The 19,757-nt window shown below is 51.8% G+C and overlaps 1 protein-coding gene across 3 annotated transcripts in view; it reads left to right on the forward strand.

Annotated features, from left to right (window-relative positions):
- Positions 1-19,757, forward strand: part of Bckdha (branched chain keto acid dehydrogenase E1 subunit alpha) — a 29,955-nt gene that overhangs the window by 7,512 nt on the left and 2,686 nt on the right. Inside the window, exons 1-5 of one of the 3 annotated variants that reach the window (XM_085842016.1) lie at positions 3,692-3,823; positions 10,044-10,226; positions 10,328-10,414; positions 13,562-13,670; positions 18,966-19,127. In XM_085842016.1, the coding sequence (XP_085698142.1) occupies positions 3,806-3,823; positions 10,044-10,226; positions 10,328-10,414; positions 13,562-13,670; positions 18,966-19,127 (559 nt within the window). In that variant the 5' untranslated portion in view covers positions 3,692-3,805. Of the gene's footprint in view, positions 1-3,691; positions 3,824-3,875; positions 3,894-10,043; positions 10,227-10,327; positions 10,415-13,561; positions 13,671-18,965; positions 19,128-19,757 lie in introns of those variants that run through there. The other 2 variants (XM_085842017.1, XM_021167667.3) reach the window with 2 other exon arrangements.

The raw sequence follows: 19,757 nt of genomic DNA on the forward strand, positions 1-19,757 counted from the left end.
GGGTCAGGAAGAGGGACAAGGCAGCCCCCCTCCTCTTGGCACCCCTCACTGAACACTGTGGCCCTGTGGTGTTCGCTGGATCTGCGCTTGTCTTCCTCTGCTGCTACAGCAGATGCCTCTGCTGTTCAAGGTTAAGAAGAGGAAGGAAACGCAGACTGTGAGAGCCTGGCCTGAGGTGGTGACTGTAACTCTTGTAGGCACGCAGGCATCCCCCATCCCACGCACCCCCCCAAAAAAAGAAAGAAAGAAGAGAACAAACGAACAAAACAAAACTAACCACCGTCTCAGGCTCTGTTGGTAGAACGTTCCAGCACTGCCTTAGCTGAGTACAACAGTGCAGACCTATAATTCTAATGCTCAGGAAGCAGAGGCAGGAGGATTGCAGGGAACTCCCAGTCAGCCAGGGCTATGTGACAAGACTCTGCAGGAAGAAAAAAAGAAAACGGAAAAAAAAAAAAAAGATTCACCCTTAAGGCCATTGAAATGGCTCAGAGAGTAGAAGCAGCTACCATCAAGCCTGGTGACTTGAGCTGTTTCCAGGACCTACATGAAGGCGAGAGAGAATCAACTCCCACAAGTTATCTCACTCTCACTCTCGGTTGCACATGCACACACAGTAAATAAAAGTGTAGTTTAAAAAATTAAAAATGACCGGGCGTGGTGGTGCATGCCTTTAATCCCAGCACTCAGGAGGCAGAGGCAGGCGGATTTCTGAGTTCGAGGCCAGCCTGGTCTACAGAGTGAGTTCCAGGACAGCCAGGGCTATACAGAGAAACCCTGTCTTGAAAAAAAATTAAAAAAACCAAAACAACAACAAAAAAAATAAAAATGGCTCAGTGGTTCGGAGCATGGTCTGCTCTTGTAGGGACCCAGCATCCACACAGGCGCTCAGAACTCTCTGGAACGCCAGCTCCAGGAGAATCAGCACTCTCACATGACATACATGCAGACAGAACACCAGCACTTATACAAATAAGTCAGACTTAAAAACCAGGGCCACTGTCTGTAGCATTTCGACCCTCATCTGGGAGTGCAGAGGTGCTAGGGCGCTGAGCAAGGGTGGTCAGAGCCAGGCTTCTGCTCATTGTCACCGATGGCCTGCGTCAGCGCTCTGAAGGCTCTCCAGGTGACTTGCCAAGAGGAGGTACTTGTTACTGAGGTCTTTCCTGTTTAGGATAACCTTTGGCCTGGAGGCTAAATGTAGCCAAAGACGGGTATAAATGTAGCCCAACGTGGAATTATAAACTTCACTAAAACACGATGACATTATTTTTTTCTGTTTGTGTGTGTATGTGTGTTTTGCTAACTGTGGTGAAGTTCTAGTTAAGTGTAGTTTGTAGATAACAGTGTTGTGTTGCAATGTTAAGCCGTTGGATGCCCCTGAGGGTGTTGGCTGATGTCTTGAGGAGTCTGGTGTGGGTTTTGCACATTATGAAACCCTCTGTGATTGATAGTGTCAGCACACAAAGTGCTGGTGCACTGCTGTTAAAAATGGGGAAACTAAGGTTTAGCGATAGGAAGTCTGAGGCCGGGACTCCAAAGCCTAAGTCCTTCCTGGCTGCCAGGGAGAGGGGGAAGCTCACAGTCCGCAGACACTGAGCCTCACCCTGACCTCTCCCTCCCACAGCTTCTGTCCAGGACACTTGCTTCTGGTGGGCTGTGCTAGCTTCAGAAGAGCTAGGCTCAGGTCGACACCACCCCTCCCCCACACTTCATCCACGCTGGGCACTTGTTTGTTGTTTGTTTTTGAGACTGCGTCCCATGGTGCAGTCCTTGGTCGGCCTCTGATCCTCCTCTCTGCGTCCCGAGAGCTGATGTTAAAGGTGTGCGCCACAACACTCATGAATTTTGTTTTGGAATACAATATTGTTGACCTAACAAGAAACTTCTTTTTTGAGGAGGAGATGGCACGTGCATGCCACTGTGAACGTTCACAGGTCAGAGGACAGCTTTGGGGTCCCAGAGGTCAAATGATCAAACTTGAGTCCATCAGGCTTGGTGGCAAGTGCCTTTACCAGATGAAACTTTTCTCTGGCTTTTTTTTTTTTCTTTTTCTTTTTCTTTTTCTTTTAAGGCAGGGTCTCTAGTAGCCTAGGTTAGCCTTGAACTGAGACTGGCTTTGAACTTGTCATCTTCCTGTCTCCACTTCCCTTGTGTACCAGCATGCCTTGGTTTTGTTTCAGGTTGCCTTCAGTGCTGGGGAGAGAACCATGGACCTCATGGGTGCTAGGCAGGTGCGCTCCACCCCTCACTAACTCAGCGTAAGCGTCTTACCTGAGAGGCGTTTTGATTTTAGGAGAGAGAAGACTTTGTCTCATGGAGCAGAAGTGTTCCAGTCACCCGAGCAGCTTTGTTTGACAGACAGTGCAAGGAACAAAGGGTCTGTTCACAGTAGTTTTTCTTGTAGGAGATGGAGGGGTGGAATCAGTGGAGGAGTAGCTGGCTGGTGGGTACCACCAGGCCCCACCCCTACAGCTTGTTTTGGCTGGCTGACCTGCTAGTTCCTCAGTTTGGGATTGTACACTTTAGATTTCCTTGGGCAAAACCAGCAATACTTCCCTTAGGTAGTGCTGGCAAGGGTTAAAGAGGGATTATTTTGTTTGTTTGTTTTTGTTTTTAGAGACAGGGTTCCTCTGTGTAGCCCTGGCTGTCCTGGAACTCACTCTGTAGACCAGGCTGGCCTCAAACTCAGAAATCTCCCTGCCTCTGCCTCCCAAGTACTGGGATCAAAGGTGTGCGCCACCACTGCCCGGCTTTTGTTTGGGTTTTGAGACAAGATCTCAAGTGCCGGGCAACCCTGAAAACTCTGATCCTCGCACCTTCCCCTCCAAGTGCTGGCTTTCCTTCCGAGTGTGGGCCATCACATCCACCTAGAGTGCATATGGCGTTGTTTCCCTGGGGTGGTGCTATGTAGTCCAGGCTGGCCTGGAACTGGATGCAGTCCTGCCCCTGCTTCCGGAGTGTGGGCTAAAGGTATGCTCCACCGTGTGTGTGTGTGTGTGTGTGTGTGTGTGTGTGTGTGTGTGTGTGTGTGAGAGAGAGAGAGAGAGAGAGAGAGAGAGAGAGCTTAACTGCAGAGAGAGAGAGAGAGTGTGCGAGTGAGCTTAACTGCAGAGAGAGAGAGAGAGAGAGAGAGAGAGAGAGAGAGAGCTTAACTGCAGAGAGAGAGAGTGTGCGAGTGAGCTTAACTGCAGAGAGAGAGAGAGAGAGAGAGAGCGAGCTTAACTGCAGATGTGTGCTTGCTATGGCCAAAGATATCAGATCCCCCTGGAGCTAGAGTTCCAGGTGATTTGCAAGCAGCCTGAGCTTGCAGGGAACTGAACTCAGGTCCTCTGTTAAAGCTTGTAAGAGCTCTCACGTCTGGGCTCTCTCTCTAGCCCCAAGAGAGCGGTTCTTAGGGGCACTCAGTCTGTGTTCCGGACATTGACTAAGTCAGGATTTTAGAGATGGCAGCTACAGCTTTTCCCCAGAGACACTGCAGGTTTCATGTTGACTGATTCAGGGAAAGAGTGAATGCTCTCTTGGGCTTCACACCTGCAGCACCCAGAGCTGTGGCGTTAAAAACCACTGGGTCTCTGAGGCCCAGGGAGCCCGGCTGCTTTCCTAGCTGAGCGGCAACCCTCAAGGGGGCTGTAGCTCCCTGCTGCCTGCGCAGGCCCAGTGCCTCAGGGCTCAAGGCTCAGTAGGTGTGGATGTTTTTGGCTCTCCTCCACCGAGAGAGACAGAGAGGATGTAGAGTTGGCTGGCCCACCCCATGATAGATGAGTTCTGAACCCTACCTTCTTTGTTCAGGCAGTCCCTGCACATGCCAGCCTCATCACTGGTGAGCTGTGTGGCTTTGGGCAAGTTGCTTAGCCCTTCTGAGCCTCAAATACCGGCTGTGTTTGATGGAGGTACTGTGGGGGGCAGGGTTCAGAGAACACAGAGATACAGCTTCGTGTGGCACCTGTGTTCTTAGTCAGTTGGTTTTTGTTTTTGTCTCTTAAGGTTCATTTTATTTGCATGTGTGTATGTGCACGTTTTTGTGGGTGTCTGTGAAGACTAGAGAGAGTGTGGGATCCCCTGAAGCTGGAGCTACAGACAGTTGTGAGTCAGCTGATGTGGGTGCCAGGAATCAACATCTGAGCCATTGCTCCAGCCCCGTGGTTGGCTCTTACGGACCTGCCTCAGTCATCTTGGTTGCCAGTGTTCCCCAGTGCCAGGCCTAGAGTGGGTTTCTGTTTGTTTGGTTTGTTTTGGTTTTTGTTTTGTTCTGTTTTGAGAGGGTCATGTCTTATAGCGCAGGCTAGCCTTGCACTTGCGATCCTCCTGCCTCAGCTTCCTAATGCTGGCCTAACATGCCTGTGTAACTCCACTGAGCTTTGAAGTCTTTGTTCTTCCTTACACCCGAAGTACTTTGTCACCCTTGCCTCTCTTGGCCTGTCCAGCAGTTTCGCTCAACTCCCCTCTTTGAGGGAACTTTTCTGTCACTCTGCATGGAGTGGCTGGTGACACTTGCTACAAGGCATCAGTGGTGTATTATCCCCAGCCCACAGGCAGCTCTCTTGTCTTTATGGGGTGTGGGCTCAGGGCAGGAGGTTCCTGTCCAGTGTCCTGTGGTTGGACAGAGTCAGACCTGGGATTCGAACCAGGTAGGTTAGGTGTAGCTGTGAGGACACCCTGTTTTTCTCGGCATCTATTACCCGTGCTCCCGGGCAAGCTCTCATCCAAGCCCACGGTAAAACTGCTTTGTATCTGCCTGATTGACGGGAACAGTCATCCAGCATACCTGTTAGTGGTACAGGCTTGCCATACGTCCCTTCCGTGTCAGCCACTGGGCTGAATCACGTGTACATGTCAGCTCATGCCATGCTCATGATAGCCCATGAGAATGTACACCAGAAGAAGAAACTGAGGCTCAGGGAGTCATCGTCCTACAGCTTCTGCCTGTGCTGTTAATCGAGGCCCCCATGGGAAAGGCTGTGCAGATACCTCTGCAGGCTGCCCAGGCTGCCCAGCTCCTGTTGGGGTTTCTCTGGCTTCAGGACTTTGTCCCAGACTGAGCAGTTTTGCCACCCTATGTCACTGGCTGCCAGGCAACTTCCTGCCTCCAAGAAGAGGCAGAAGAGAAATATGATGGTCATTGGATGTGGTCATATACCTTCTCTGTAGGATTGGGTGGGGGAGAGTTTCTCTGTCACCCTGGCTGTCCTGGAACTCACTTTGCATACCAGGCTGGCCTCAAACTCACAGAGATCCGCCTGCCTCTGCCTCCCAAGCGCTGGGATTAAAGTTGTACACTACCACTGCCCAGCCTCTGTAGGTATTTTATTGCCCATTCCATAATCCAGCATCCAGTGTCATTACTGACCAGTTTTGGAACTCACTGAATTAGCACAGTGACTTCTTGGGGGTAAAGGCAGCCCTTTGGAAAGAGGGGACTGGAGAACGTGGTCTGTGCCTGCTCCAGTATGTGAAGTCCACCTGGGTATCTGAATGGTTGCATCAGGTCCCCTGACAGTGTGTCCTGCTTGGACACCGTAGCTCATTCTTAGCTTACAGGCTCTGCCTGGGACTCATCACTCCCAGGTTATCTCTTTAGCTCTCCTCTGTCTCCCCGTGATTCTCTCTGAAGTTTGTTAGGGTAAAGTCTGGAGTCAGTTTTTAATTTAAGGAGTACTGGTTCTAGCCGGGCGTGGTGGCGCACGCCTTTAATCCCAGCACTTGGGAGGCAGAGGCAGGCGGATTTCTGAGTTCGAGGCCAGCCTGGTCTACAAAGTGAGTGCCAGGACAGCCAGGGCTACACAGAGAAACCCTGTCTCGAAAAACCAAAAAAAAAAAAAAAAAAAAAAAGGAGTACTGGTTCTTCTCTCCCTGTCTCTCAAGGCGCTATCATTTCTGATTTTCCTGCTTTCTTACCTTTGTCTTTTGGTGGGGTTGACCAGGTTTTGAAAACAGGTCTCAGTATGTGGGGTCAGGCTGGCCTTGAACTCATTATTCTCTTGCTTCAGCCTCCTGAGCAGGTGTCTCAGGGATTCTGTTGCCATGAAGAGACACCATGAAGGTGACATTGGAGGTACCACCATGCCCTTCTCTCTTACCACTTCTCAAGGACATACTCTGCCCAGGCCCACATGAACCCTGGGCAATCACCCTAGGGACTTGGTGCACAGCCCTCTGCAGCTTTTCAGACAGGAGAACATTTGAAGTGTTTGCAGAGAGCCACACTGTGAGCTCAGAAAGTGGAGCCCAAGTCCGTTTGACTCCAGAGTCACTGAAGTCAACTCACCGCTCATTCTCCCGTGTACAAGGCTAATCACCTGTAGAGAGCTTCTTGAATAAGCCAGCTCAACACCTCCCCTGCCTTGTGGCCTGTGTGGGAGACAGACAAAGGCCCCTTCCAGGTCGGTATCCAGGTCCTGCTGTGCCTGGAGCTCAGGTCGAGGAGAGGTTGCTTGCTTCCTTCTTGCTCAAACAGGATGAGTCTGCCCGAGGGTGCCAGCCTGAACCTGCCCTGCTGTGGGGAGCAATCATTTCCTCACAGCCACAAATGCCAGTAATCACGCACTGGCAACGTGCTGCCCGCTGGAACCTCGGCGCCTTGTCCGATGCAATTAAAAGAAGGGAGGGGACACACGTGAGATGAAATTTGTAGGGAATCCACTGTTTCTGTGGCTTCCCTAGAAGTGAGGCCACAGTTGCTGACCCGAGAGGAAGCCCAGCTGCGGTGGGAGAAAAGACGAAGATGTGTGGGAGTGGACATGCTGTGGCAGTTGGGGTTTGGGGCCCAGGGGTCTGAATCATAGCCTGTCAGGTTGGAATTCCATTTGTGACTAGTGTTTTTAGATTTGTGGCTGGCGAAAGCTGGTTTACCTCCCTAAGCCTCTTAGCTCATCTGCTTCATAGCAGTGCAAGTAGTCGTCACTGATTCCCAAGGAAGCCCAGCCCAGCCTGGCACCCAGCTACTCAGTTCCCTCCTGAGCATGTAGGCTTCTCTGGCTTTGCCACCCATGTCTTCTCTGATGCTAGCCTTACAAGGTCCTCTTACCTCCTGTCTGATAACATCAAGGAGTGGAGTGGCACAATGACCCAGAAAGGTTTAATTAGCAGCAAGCCAGGGTTGTTGGAACATGGCAACCTGTCTGTCTCTCCCTTCAGCCATCCTTCCCCTTGCCCAGAGGTCAAGTTGTCTCTATAGGTTTTCATTAAGGGAAGACAGTGTGGGAAGTCCTGTGGGTCTGGAACAGGTGGGCAGCTCTGTTTCTCAGAGTAGCCCTTCCCCCACCCTGGTAGCCACCTCTTGATGGGAGCTGCTCACACCCTAGCCTTTATGAATGAAGATGGGTGGTGTGTGGGGAGGGGAAGGCCCTCCAGGAAGTCTGAAGACACATCCAAAGCTGCTGTGTTGATTAGAGAAGTCTGAGTCTGGTTTTTGTTGTGCTCAGCTTTTTCTGGCAAGTGGCCTTTTCCTGGAACTTGGCACTAGGTACAGCAGGCTTGGGGAAGGCTGGAAGATTTGTTCATTCCTAGATAACTTCAGTGTGCAGTCCAACTATTTGATTTATTTTTTGCATTTTGTTTTTCATTTTCAGACAGTCGTCCATAGCCCAGGCTGTCTCAGTCTGGTGATATCCCTGACCCCTACCTTCCAGGCAGGGACCGCCGCTCTAAATCAAACCCAGGGCTTCATGCATGCCAGGAAAGCGCTGCTGCCGCTGCTGCTGCTGCTGCCGCTGCTGCTGCCGCTGCTGCTGCTGCTGCCGCTGCCGCTGCTGCTGCTGCTGCTGCTGCTTCTTCTTCTTCTTCTTCTTCTTCTTCTTCTTCTTCTTCTTCTTCTTCTTCTTCTTCTTCTTCTTCTTCTTCTTCTTCTCCTCCTCCTCCTCCTCCTCCTCCTCCTCCTCCTCCTCCTCCTCCTCCTCCTTCTTCTTCTTCAGATATTTTCTTTATTTACATTTCAAATGCCATCCCAAAAGTTCCCTATACCCTCCTGTGCTTTATCTTCTGAGCCACATTCCTACCCTTTTTTTTTTTTTTTAAAGTAGGGTCTCATGTTGCCCAGGCTGGCCTTGAACTTGCTATGTAGCCAAAGGTAGTTTTGAACTCTTGCTTCTCCTTTTCCCAGGTGCTTGGATTAGAAGTTGAGCTGCCAAGTCCCACTTCATTATTATTATTATTATTATTATTTAAAATGATCTCACATTGAAGCTTAAGCTGGCCTTGAACTTGTGGCATCTTCTTCCACCAGTCTCCCGACCCCTTCCAATATAGGGAATGAATTGACCCTCATACTTAGCTTTTTGTTTTGTGTCTGTGGTGGGGTTTTCTATGTCTCAGGGTTGTCCCAGAATTCGACATCTTTCTGCCTCCACTTTGTGCGTGCTGTGTGCTGTTGTGCATAGCTCTGTGTTTAGGTTATGTATAAAAGATAGAGCATGCAGGAGCAAAGAGAAACTTCTGGAAACCATGTCTTCAGTTTTTGATCTGAGAGGTTCAAGGTCCCTTCAGAACTGCTGGCTACTCGGAGCCCACTGCAGGGCTTGGTCCAGCAGCACCCACTGCAGAGTGTGGTCCAGCAGCACTCACTGCAGGGCGGGTGCCAGCCCTGCTTTCTGGGCTTGGCATGTTCTGTCTGATGCCTGCAGCACTCTTCCTTGGCTGCTTATTACTCTATGGGACTCAGTTCTTATGTCACCTCCTCAGAGGAGCCCTGGTCTTGACCTCATGGCTGCGAGAGGACAAGAATTGCCCTCCTTCCTGTTTGGTATATCATGTCCCTCCTGGCGACAGAGAAAGATGCCTGCAGTTCCTAGATCCCTGCCCAGAGCTGGGAGTTAAGTGGGTGCTCAGGTATTTGTTGAATGGGTCACAGCTTTGGCATAGGAGCTGCCCTGGCAGGGAGAGGGCACTGATGCATGTAATGCACTTGGCCAGGTGAGAGAAGGGAAGGCGAGGTGTGTAGAATTTATCACAAGTAGCACCTATAATCCCAGTCCTCCAGATGCTAAGGCAGGTAGATCATGAGTGAGTAGCCAGCCTGGGCTATGTAGGAGAGGCTTGTCCCAAAAGACTTAAATATATGAAAGGCATGCAATATCCCATAGGGCATCTGTAAGTCTTTTGGGACAAGCCTCTCCTACATAGCCCAGGCTATGTATTATATATATATATATATATATATATATATATATATATATAATGTTTATGTTACTTTAGTATTTTTAGTTTCTGAGACAGGGTTTCTCTCTGTAGACCAGGCTGGCCTTAAACTCTAAAGATCCACCTGCCTCTGCCTCCCATATGCTGGGATCAAAGGCGTGCACCACCACAGCCCGGTAATCATGCCATTCTTTTTTTTTTTTTTTTAAAGATTTATTTATTTATTACATGTAAGTACACTGTAGCTGTCTTCAGACACACCAGAAGAGGGCACCAGATCTCATTGCGGATGGTTGTGAGCCACCATGTGGTTGCTGGGATTTGAACTCTGGACCTTCGGAAGAGCAGTCGGGTGCTCTTACCCACTGAGCCAACTCACCAGCCCCAATCATGCCATTCTTTAAAGCTCACTTCAAATGGATTTTTTTTTTAGGTAGGCTCCCTGTGTGTCACTGAGGATGACCTTGAACTCCTGATGTCCTACCTCTGCCTCCCACAGGGTAGGATTGTAGGCTTGCACTGTTGTGCCCAGCCAACCTTCACATTTCCATGAACTATTTTTTTGTTCTTAGGGCAGGAAAAATCCCTTTGCCATGCCATCCATTAAAAGATTGGTCCCCATATTCAGGTAGTGATGGCTCCAGGCGGATCTCTGAGTTCTAGGCCAGTCTGGTCTACAGAGTGAGTTCCAGGACAGCCAGGGCTACACAGAAACCCTGTGTACAAAACAAACAAAACTGCATGTGGAGAGGACTAGGACTTCAAAGCTAGCCTCAGATATGAAGCAAGTTTGAGACCGACTAGCTCACAGCGCATGAGCTCTTACCCACCATAACGTCAGCCACCAAGGTTGAGCCAGCTGAAGCAGCAGCTGCTCCTGATAAAGCGCTCTTTGCCTCTCCTCCCAGCACCCCAGCAGGCAGCAGCAACAGCAGTTCCCATCCCTGGACGACAAGCCCCAGTTCCCAGGGGCCTCTGCAGAGTTTGTAGACAAGCTTGAGTTCATCCAGCCCAATGTCATCTCTGGCATCCCCATCTACCGTGTCATGGACCGCCAGGGCCAGATCATCAATGCCAGTGAAGATCCCCACGTGAGTGAGGCTGCTTCCCCCTGCCAGGCCCCCCAGGCCCTGGTCCCTTGCCTGGCTCCTCTGGTTCCCACCTTTCCCCATCTGTCTGCCTCCACCTGCAGCTGCCCCAGGAGGAGGTGCTGAAGTTCTACCGGAGCATGACGCTGCTCAACACCATGGACCGCATTCTCTATGAGTCCCAGCGGCAGGTATGTGGGGACGGGACGGGCGGGAGCAGGGTGGGATACAAGGAAAGCACCAAGGAGGGGGGCGGTATGGGGGATCCTTTTGGGGGGGTCTTGGGTCACTGGAAGAATGCGGGAAGGGTTTCATACTTGCCATGCTCCCAGCAAAGTTCCAGAAGTGCCAGTCACAGTCATGACCTTGGGTAGGACATTTTTCTTGTCTTTGTCTTGGTGTCCACAGTATTTGACAACTGTATACACAACTCAGTGGTAGAGTTCTTACTTTGTCCTGGCTTCTGTCACTAGCTGTGTAAATAAATTCCTTCAAAAGCCAGGCATAATGATAGATGCCTGTAATTCCCGTGCTTGGGAGGCTGAGGCAGTAGGATAGCCTTGAGTTCCAGGCCGGCCTAAACTACAAAGTGAGACACTGTCTCAAAGCTGCCCCTTCACCCTAACCCCATCCAACCAGCTTGTAGTGTTGGCATGGGAACCATGCTCTCCCGAGCAGGAGTCCGCCTAACATGCAGAACAGCCCGTGTGGTGCGCATAAGGACTGCTTCAGTGTTAGTGACAGGCTACCAGCGCCAAAGTCAAAAGCAGTACTCAGCAGGTGACTAGTTTGTCCTCTTAGATGAAAGAAGCTAGGGGAATAGGGAGCCTAGAATTCATCCACTGGTAGCTGAGTGTCTCCCGCTGCCATTCACTGTGTGGCAGTAGATTAGTAGATTAATCCACTCTAAACTCCCCAGTGGTGGCTGCGGAGGCAGTGGTACGCTTCCTTGCTACCACCCCCCCCCCCCCCCCCCGCAATGCTCTGGATTCTCAAATGAAAGACACAAGCACATGCACGCGCGCGCGCACACACACACACACACACACACACACACACAGCCTTATATTTTAATATGCCTTAAACAGCTCAGTGGGGCCATTCCCAAACTTCCATGTTGCTAGCACACTCTCCCCCCTGACATTCCTGAATTATTACTAACACCTATATTCTATCCTGGCCACCCTGGACCCAAGCCTGCAGCCCTCCTGGGCCATGATCCCCGACTCATATGTCCTACACTTCTCAGGCCTGGATCTTCTCTTTCCCCAGCATGGATACATGTTTTCTCCTGTATCCTTGCCCAGGGATCCTAGAAGTCCTGCCTCTGTCTCCTTGCCCAGCCATTGGCCGCCAACAACTTTATTTACCAGCTGAGGTAAAGGGACAGGGACCCTCAGCGTTTTACATGCAGATGTGTGGATTCCCCTGTGATTTTGGAAACCCAAACAGCATAATTCAAGCATTAAACAAAATCCACAACGCTGTTGCTATGCGGTGCGGTGCGGTGCGGTGTGGTGCAGGCCTTTCTTTCTTCATGATCTGCTTGTGAGTCTCATAACCCAGGTGGCTGCTGGAGTCTCATTCCAGACAGCGAGCAGAAGGCAGGTGGGAGGCCGAACACTGCCCATCTCAGTTCTTCCCTGACTTGTGCCTCCATAGAGCTAGCTCTCTTGGGCAGTCCCCTGAATGCCATCGGTCAGTGTTCATCAGCCCTTCCTAGTTGCCAGAGAGACTGGCACTTGTCCTTTCTTCTAGATAGCTCTTGCATATGGCAGAATGGGTGTTCTGGTAACAGGACTCAGGGAGGACACTAGACCAGGGGTGCTCCCAGGCTCATCCACATACTAACTGAACTTGACAGCCCTGAAGGCCCTCCATACCTAGTACCTGCCCACCCACTTGGCACCAGAAAGCTAATTAAGTTTTAATTGGCTCCCCACTTAAAGAAAAACCCTTCCTCATCACTTTCCCAGGCCACTGGAAAAGCAGGTTCCAGGCGCATTGTTGAGCTCCACAGAGGTGGCAGTCCTGAGGGGCAGCTAGGAGAGCTCTTCCATATGATCTTGGGTGATCTGAATTTCATCATACACCAGGGGTTCCCCAGCTCTCCAGCCAGACTTCATCTTGGTGTCCTAGGCTAGTTGGCATGGTCTCTGTCCATACCTCACAGCAGACAGCCTGTCCAGACTCGACCTGCGTGCCCTCCTCCTCTAACCATCTCTCTGAGTTGGGTACTGGAGCCGCCCTTCTCACCTGTCCTAGCACCCCAAGTCTCCCCTGCTGTCTGCTGTCTGCCATCTCCTTGCTTGCCTCCTCTCTGTTCCTTGATGTTCCCTTAGGAATGGGTTGGTAGCTGCAGCACTGTTGGACACCCACCCAGTCGGCCCTTTTGTGCCATCCTTTATGGCACATTGGCCCTTGTTCTGTGCCTGTTGCCTCGTGCTTGCAGGATGGCTGCCGCAGGTCCAGGCGTCCTGGCTCTTGAGTGAGGCAGGAAGGAGATGGGGTAGGGGGGGTGCCAGCAAGAGTCTCCCTTATCTAGAAAAGCAAATTCCATTAAAGTCTGGGCTAAAACTGTTCCTGACAACCACCTCTGACTGGCAAGGGAGGCTGGGAAGCCCAGTGATTCTCCAGGCCCAGGGATAGAGAGGCTAAGCCTGGGTGGTCACTCTCTGAGCCATTGACTCCGCTTTTGAGGACTTATCCATCCATCCCTCTCTCTGTGTCCCTAGCTCCCAGACCAGGCCTCTTTCCTGGCAGTTTGCATCCCTTCCCTGTACAGCCACCTGAGGGATCCCAAGACCGAGGCATGGCTGCAGCATCCCTGCAGAGTGATCTGGAGCACAGTCCAGGCGCACCTCTCTCCCTTCACCTCACTTGACCTTGTGGCCCTTTGGCCTTGTGTCTTTCCTTGTCCTTCTGTCCAGGCCTTCCACCCACCCTGCCTTTGCCCAGTGCAGCCGGTTATCTCCACACCTGGCTGTGCCCGGGACACTTCAGGCTCTTGACCCTCAGCTCTCACTGTCCACTTTCCTTTGGAGGCAGGAGCTCCTTGAGCCCAGCCCAGCCCTGCCCGCACAGTGATGGCCACAGTGGTGACTGATCATTACAAGACAGGCAGGAGCTGGGTGCGGCAGCACACCACTTTAACTCTAGCACCCAGGAAGCAGAGGCAGGCTCTGGGAATCTGAGGCCAGCTGGGTCTACTTTGTGAGTTCATGAAATCTGGGGCTACAGAGAGGCCCTGTCTCTAAAAATCAAATGGAGAAGTAAGGCAGGGTTCTCTGTCGAGGACTGCCTTAACAAGCCTAGGCCTCTGGCCCCTTCACCCGTAGGGCCGGATCTCCTTCTACATGACCAACTATGGCGAGGAGGGGACACATGTGGGCAGTGCTGCTGCCTTGGAGCGCACAGACCTGGTGTTTGGCCAGTACCGGGAGGCAGGTATGTCTGTTGGTAGTTTTCTCTGGGGTCTCCATTGAGCCCCACAGCATGGTGCTGTGAAGGCCTGGGGGGGCGGTGCCCAAGAACCAGCATGAAAAGCGGGCAGGTGAGGCTGTGACAAGGCAGGCCTCTCCCAGAGCCACGCAGTGTGAGGTGGCACCTCAGCCCTCTCTGAGCCACCGTCTGCTCAGCTCCGAGGTGGCAATGAGGAGGCGCCTGAAGTGAGCGGCTGGTAGTAGGACCCGGGGCCAGGCCTGGCTTAAGGCATGACTTTCTCTGTGGACACCTGTCTACCCAGGGCAGGGCACTTCTGGACTCTCCCAGGGTGCTGTATTCCCCAGGAAGCAGAAGCTGTGTTGAGCGCAGTGTGGATCTCAGTCTCTTTTCTTTCTTCTTTTGACAAGGGAGATGGATACAGAGGAAAGCCGGGAGCAGAGAGTAAGGCGAAAAGCTCTTTTCGAGCTGGGGACGGGGTGTGGCAGCATAGCCCCTAACTAGTCAATCAGTGAGGGCCAGGAGAGAGGCCTACTGAGCCAGGGATGTGTTTGTTTGGGGTCCAGAAAGGAAGGCGCCCCGGCAGTATCAGCCCGGCAAATCCTGAGCCTTATTACGCCCGCCACATCTTAGGCAAGTTGCTTGGTCATGCTGTAGCCCTACTGACTGCTGAAAGGTCACAGGCAGCTGGCATAAAGCCAGCACAGGGATGAGCACTTGGAGTTAGAGGCCCTTGTCATCGGAGCCTTTCCCAGGGACCTCTTTTCAGAAGTGGGGTGGCCAGGATGACTGTCCAGAGGCCGCCTTGGATAAGCTGGGCATCCAGTCTAGAGCCAGACCAGCCCTGACCAGTCTTGGACGGGGTTTGGACATACAGTCTGTGACGGTGACACTTGGCATTACCAGCAAGGAAAGCCAGGTTTCCATGGCACTGGGGACCCGTCAGCTCTCGCCTGTGTGGAGGCGACAGGACAGGGGAGGACCCATCTCTTACTTGACACTGGGAGGTGGAGAGGCCTGGCACAATAGCACATGCTTGTAACCCCAGTTCTCAGGGAGCCAAGGCAGGAAGACTACAAGTCTGAGACTAGCCTGGGCTACATGGCCAGAGGGTGTCAAAAAACAAGCCACTGTGACGTGAGGAGAGGAGAGGAGAGGAGAGGAGAGGAGAGGAGAGGTCTCCAAAGCAGCAGGTGGCCCCTACTGGTTTCTGGAAGGCCAAGTCTCCAACTGCATCAGAGGACTCTGTCTTGTCCTCTTGCTGCAGAGTGTGGGCACTTTGGAGCCAGGGCTGGCCTGGTTTGGGTGGCGTGTGGAGGTCCCTTTCCTAGCCCACTCGTGAGGCAGTTGTCCTTGTTAACTGTGAGAGCCAGGCAATCAGCAGGGAGAATGAGGTCCTGCAATCCAGGCCATCTGCCTCCCAGGGAGCAGGGTTCCTCTTCCCTGAAGTCTGACCCAGTATCAGCCCTCTCTGTCACTCTGGCTGCCCTCCCAGCTGTGGTGGTGACAGGGAGTGGTGTTTGTTCACGGCTGTGAAGCAGCAGCAGGTGCTGAGGCAAAGCACTGATTCCCATGAGACTGGCAGCTTCCTGGTGCAGGTTAGATCTGCCTGGGTGCTGTGCATAGCCTCGGCTGGGCTGTCAGATTTGTTTATGTTGGGTGGTGGTGGAGATGGAGCCCAGGGCCTCACACATACCAGGCAGGCACTTTACCAAGGAGCCCCACCCCAGCCTGGGACTGTGTGTGTGAGCACCTTCTTTCTGCCCCTTTGTGGTGACTGTCATGTAGAAGCCCCAGTGCCTGGGCCTTTTGAGTTTGTGGGAAGTCTCAAGGCAGGCGCACCCCTCCTCTGCCAGAGTTCCTCCTCCAGCATTGTCTATGCAGCATAGCAAGGCCTTTTGGAATTTTTTTGTGCCCATCCAAAGACATCTGACAGATGACTATGAAGGCCAAGGCTTGGTGGCATGTGCGGAAGCAGAGGCAGGAGGATTGCCACAAATTCAAGGCCAGCCTTGCCTACATACATAGAAAATCCAGGCTTGCTGGGTGTGGTGGTGGACACCTTTAATCCCAGCAGTTGAGAGGTAGAGGCAGCCTCATCCACATAGTGAGTTCCAGGACAGCCAGGGCTACCAAGTGGGGCCTGCCTTAAGAAACAATCATGAGCCGGGCGTGGTGGCGCACGCCTTTAATCCCAGCACTCGGGAGGCAGAGGCAGGCGGATTTCTGAGTTCGAGGCCAGCCTGGTCTACAGAGTGAGTTCAGGACAGCCAGGGCTATACAGAGAAACCCTGTCTCGAAAAACCAAAAAAAAAAAAAAAAAAAAAGAAACAATCATGTAAGCAGGGCAGTGGTAGCGCAGGCCTTTAATCCCAGCACTCGGGAGGCAGAAGCAGGCAGATCTCTGAATTAGAGGCCAGCCTGGTCTACAGAGTGAGTTCCAGGACAGCCAGGGCTATACAGAGAAACCCTGTCTCGAAAAAACCAAACACCAAAAAAAGAAGAGGAGAGGAGGGGAGGGGAGGAGAGGGGAGGGGAGGGGAGGGGAAAAGAAAAGAAAAGAAAAGAAAGAAAAGAAAAGAAACAATTATGTAACTCCGTTGCCTTGTTTTTGTTTTTTATTGTTATTGTTTTGAGATGTGGTCTCACTGTGTAGCCATGGCTGGTCTGGAACTACCATTGTAGACCAGGCTGGCCTTGAACTCACAGAGATCTATCTGGCTGCCTCCCAAGGAGGTGAGCCATCCCAGACTCATGAACTTTTCATATGAGGAACAACTCTGCAGTAAAAGGCTGGGAACGGCCAGTGCCAGACAGCTGCTTCAGAGTGAGCTCTGGGAGACCACGGGGGCCATAAAATGCTTCTTCGTGAGTCAGGCTCTGCGGGACTATAGGACATCATGACCCACAGTGTTCTCCCAAGGCTGTGCATTGTGACCCCTTTCAGTGATGTTCAGAGAGTCCCAGCGTGTCTTGAAACATTCACAGACCCATCCAGTCCTCTGACTTGCACATAGATGCAATTTGCCATCATGACCCACAGTGTTCTCCCAAGGCTGTGCATTGTGACCCCTTTCAGTGATGTTCAGAGAGTCCCAGCGTGTCTTGAAACAATCACAGACCCATCCAGTCCTCTGACTTGCACATAGATGCAATTTGCCTTTGATGGTGATCTAACATCCATCCAGCAGGGCTTTTTCCCCCATTAATTCATTCATTCATTTTATATCCCAATATCAGGCTTCCCCCCTCCTCCCATTTCCCCCCTCACAATCTTCTCCCCCTCCCCTTCATCTCTGAAAAGGGGGAGGTCACTCCAGGGTATCATCCCACATCCTCTCCCACTACGGCCAGACAAGGCAGCCCAATTAGGGGAACAGGATCCACAGACAGGCAACAGATTCAGGGTCAGCCCCGACTCCAGTTGTTTGGGTTCCTGCAAGAAGACCAAGCTGCACATCTGCAACATGTGTCCAGATTAGTTGTCTCTGTTGGTCTTCCTGTGGAGTCCCTGTCCTCTTCGGATCCCTTCCACAAGACTCCCTGAGCTCCATCTAATGTTTGGCTGTGGGTGTCTTCATCTGTTTCAGTCTGCTGCTAGGTAGAGCCTTTCAGATGACAGCCAGACTATGCTCCTGTCTGGAAACATAGCAGAGCACCATTAATAATTCCAGGGATTGGTTCTTGCCCAAGGGATGCAACTCAATTTGGGGCAGTTATTGGTTGGCCATATCCTCTGTCTCTGCTCCATCTTTGTCCCTGAACATCTTGCAGGCATGACACATTTTGGGTCAGGTTTTGTGGGTGGGTTTGTGCGCTTATCCCTCCACTGGGGGTCCACTTCAGAATCCATATCCTCTACTGCTATGAGACTCAGCTAGAGTCACCTTCATGGACTCCTTGGGGCCTCCTTCGCTCTGGCACAGGTCTCAGGCGTGTCCTAGAGACTTCCCCCAGGGCTTTTATTTGAAGAAAAGGTTTTATTTCTGTGAATAGATATGGACTTTGCTGTCGGTACAAGTGGAGGTGGATTAGTTCAAGACACAAATCTCACAGTTTCTCAAGGGAAGAAGGCCTTGGGCTGGAGCTGTATCAGTGGTAGAATATTTGCTGGCACGCCTGCCTGAGGCCCTTGGTTCCATGTCTAGCGCTATTAAAAAAAGAAGGGAAAGGAGGGTGTTGACAGCCCCAAGGGAAGGAGAGCCACATTCCCTCAGTGTTGTGGCCCTTAGGCCATTGGATGGCTCCCTGTATCTGTGAACACAGGGGCAGCCACACAGGGACTTAGTGGCTCACAGTGCAGACCAGGCTGGCCTTAAACTCTCTGAGATCTGTCTCTGACTCCCAGGTGCTGGGATTAAAGGCTTGCGCCACCATGCCTGGCCAGTGAGTTATTAATTAAAAAATGAAGAAAAAGAAAACTACATGAAGTCTGGAGGAGAACAGAGGGTGTTCCCAAAAGATTGGAGGTGGGGATCAGGGTGAGGGGTGGGGGCGTCACTTAAACATCTCATGTTCATGGATGAAATTATCAAGTAGTTTCTGAAAAGCCACTTGTAGAGTGATGGTCTAGTGCGTCTTCTCGCACTGACCATGTACCCTGCAGGCTGAAATCAGATATTTATAAAGACCTTGCTGCTACTTCCTGTGCAGGACAGCCCTGTCATACACGAAGTTCAGTTATACCCCTTCAAAGACGAGTGTCAGGGATGGTGCTAACATAAACCACTCTCCCCTTGCTGAGAGTTACCACGAAGGATTATCTGGTCAAACAAGTCTCTCCTGAGATAGGTCATATCTATGGGACCTGCCTGGCCTATGACCCCCTGAGTTCGCCACCTTCTACAGTCTTAGTAAATCTTTTTTTTTTTTTTTTAAGATTTATTTATTTATTATATGTAAGTACACTGTAGCTGTCTTCAGACACTCCAGAAGAGGGCGCCAGATCTCATTACAGATGGTTGTGAGCCACCATGTGGTTGCTGGGATTTGAACTCTGGACCTTTGGAAGAGCAGTCGGGTGCTCTTACCCACTGAGCCATCTCACCAGCCCTTAATAAATCTTTTAATTGAAAACATTATCTTCTCTGTAGCCCTGGCTTACTTCTGGCTTGCAGTCCTCCTGCCTTAGCCTCCAAAGTGCTGGGCTCAAAGGCCTGCCCTACCATACTGACCTGGCTACTGCCTTCTCGGTAGAAGCCCTGGGGAGGACGGAGCTGGTCCCAGGTGGTCCACAGCATTAGCCTGATGGTCCTCCCCACTGCACTGCTCATCACACTCACAGCTGCCTCCTCCTGCCAGGTGTGCTCATGTACCGGGACTACCCGCTGGAGCTGTTCATGTCCCAGTGCTACGGCAACGTGAATGATCCAGGCAAGGGACGCCAGATGCCAGTTCACTACGGCTGCAAGGAACGACACTTCGTCACCATTTCCTCTCCACTGGCCACGCAGATCCCTCAGGGTGAGGACCTGTACTCTGAGCCTTACGCATGCAATACCTGTGGCCTAGCTCTCTGTGGGCCCAGGCCTCCTGCCTGCTAGTTGAGTAGAACCATTAGAGCCTGGCCTGTATACAGGGACCTCTCAGAGGAGGGCTCTGTGGTGTCTCACCTCATCAAGCAGCCTTGGGTCATCATGACCCTACTGAACTTCCCAGACTCCTCCTGCCCAAGCCACCATGGTTAGGCATTGTGTTGTTGCCATACTCAAGACTGTCTAATGACACTGTCGGTGGTTGGGGGATAGACCTAGCATGTACAATTATCCCTGTTGCAAAGACCAGGAAATTGAAGCTGAAGAAGGAAGTGACTTACTAGGGACTTGAGGTAGGGAGGAGGGCAGGAACTTACTCATGGGTACTTGTGACTGCAGAGACCACGTTCTACCCTGCCCTGGCTAGCTTTGACCTCAGAGCTGGACCTCAAGTGGACTTCCCAGAGCTGGGGTGCCTGATGGCTCCCGCATGCTACCGAGACTACCAGGGTGCTGGGCCTGTGCCCACACAGCACACAGACCAAGGATTGGCTCTCTTATGGCCTCCTGGGCCCAGAATCTGATAGGAGGCGTGTGTCTCGGTGTAGCCCTGCTGTTG

The sequence above is a fragment of the Mus caroli genome, unplaced genomic scaffold (assembly GCF_978045245.1).
Source record: "Mus caroli unplaced genomic scaffold, Mus_caroli_1 scaffold_8, whole genome shotgun sequence".
In the NCBI taxonomy this organism is placed as follows: Eukaryota; Metazoa; Chordata; class Mammalia; order Rodentia; family Muridae; genus Mus; species Mus caroli.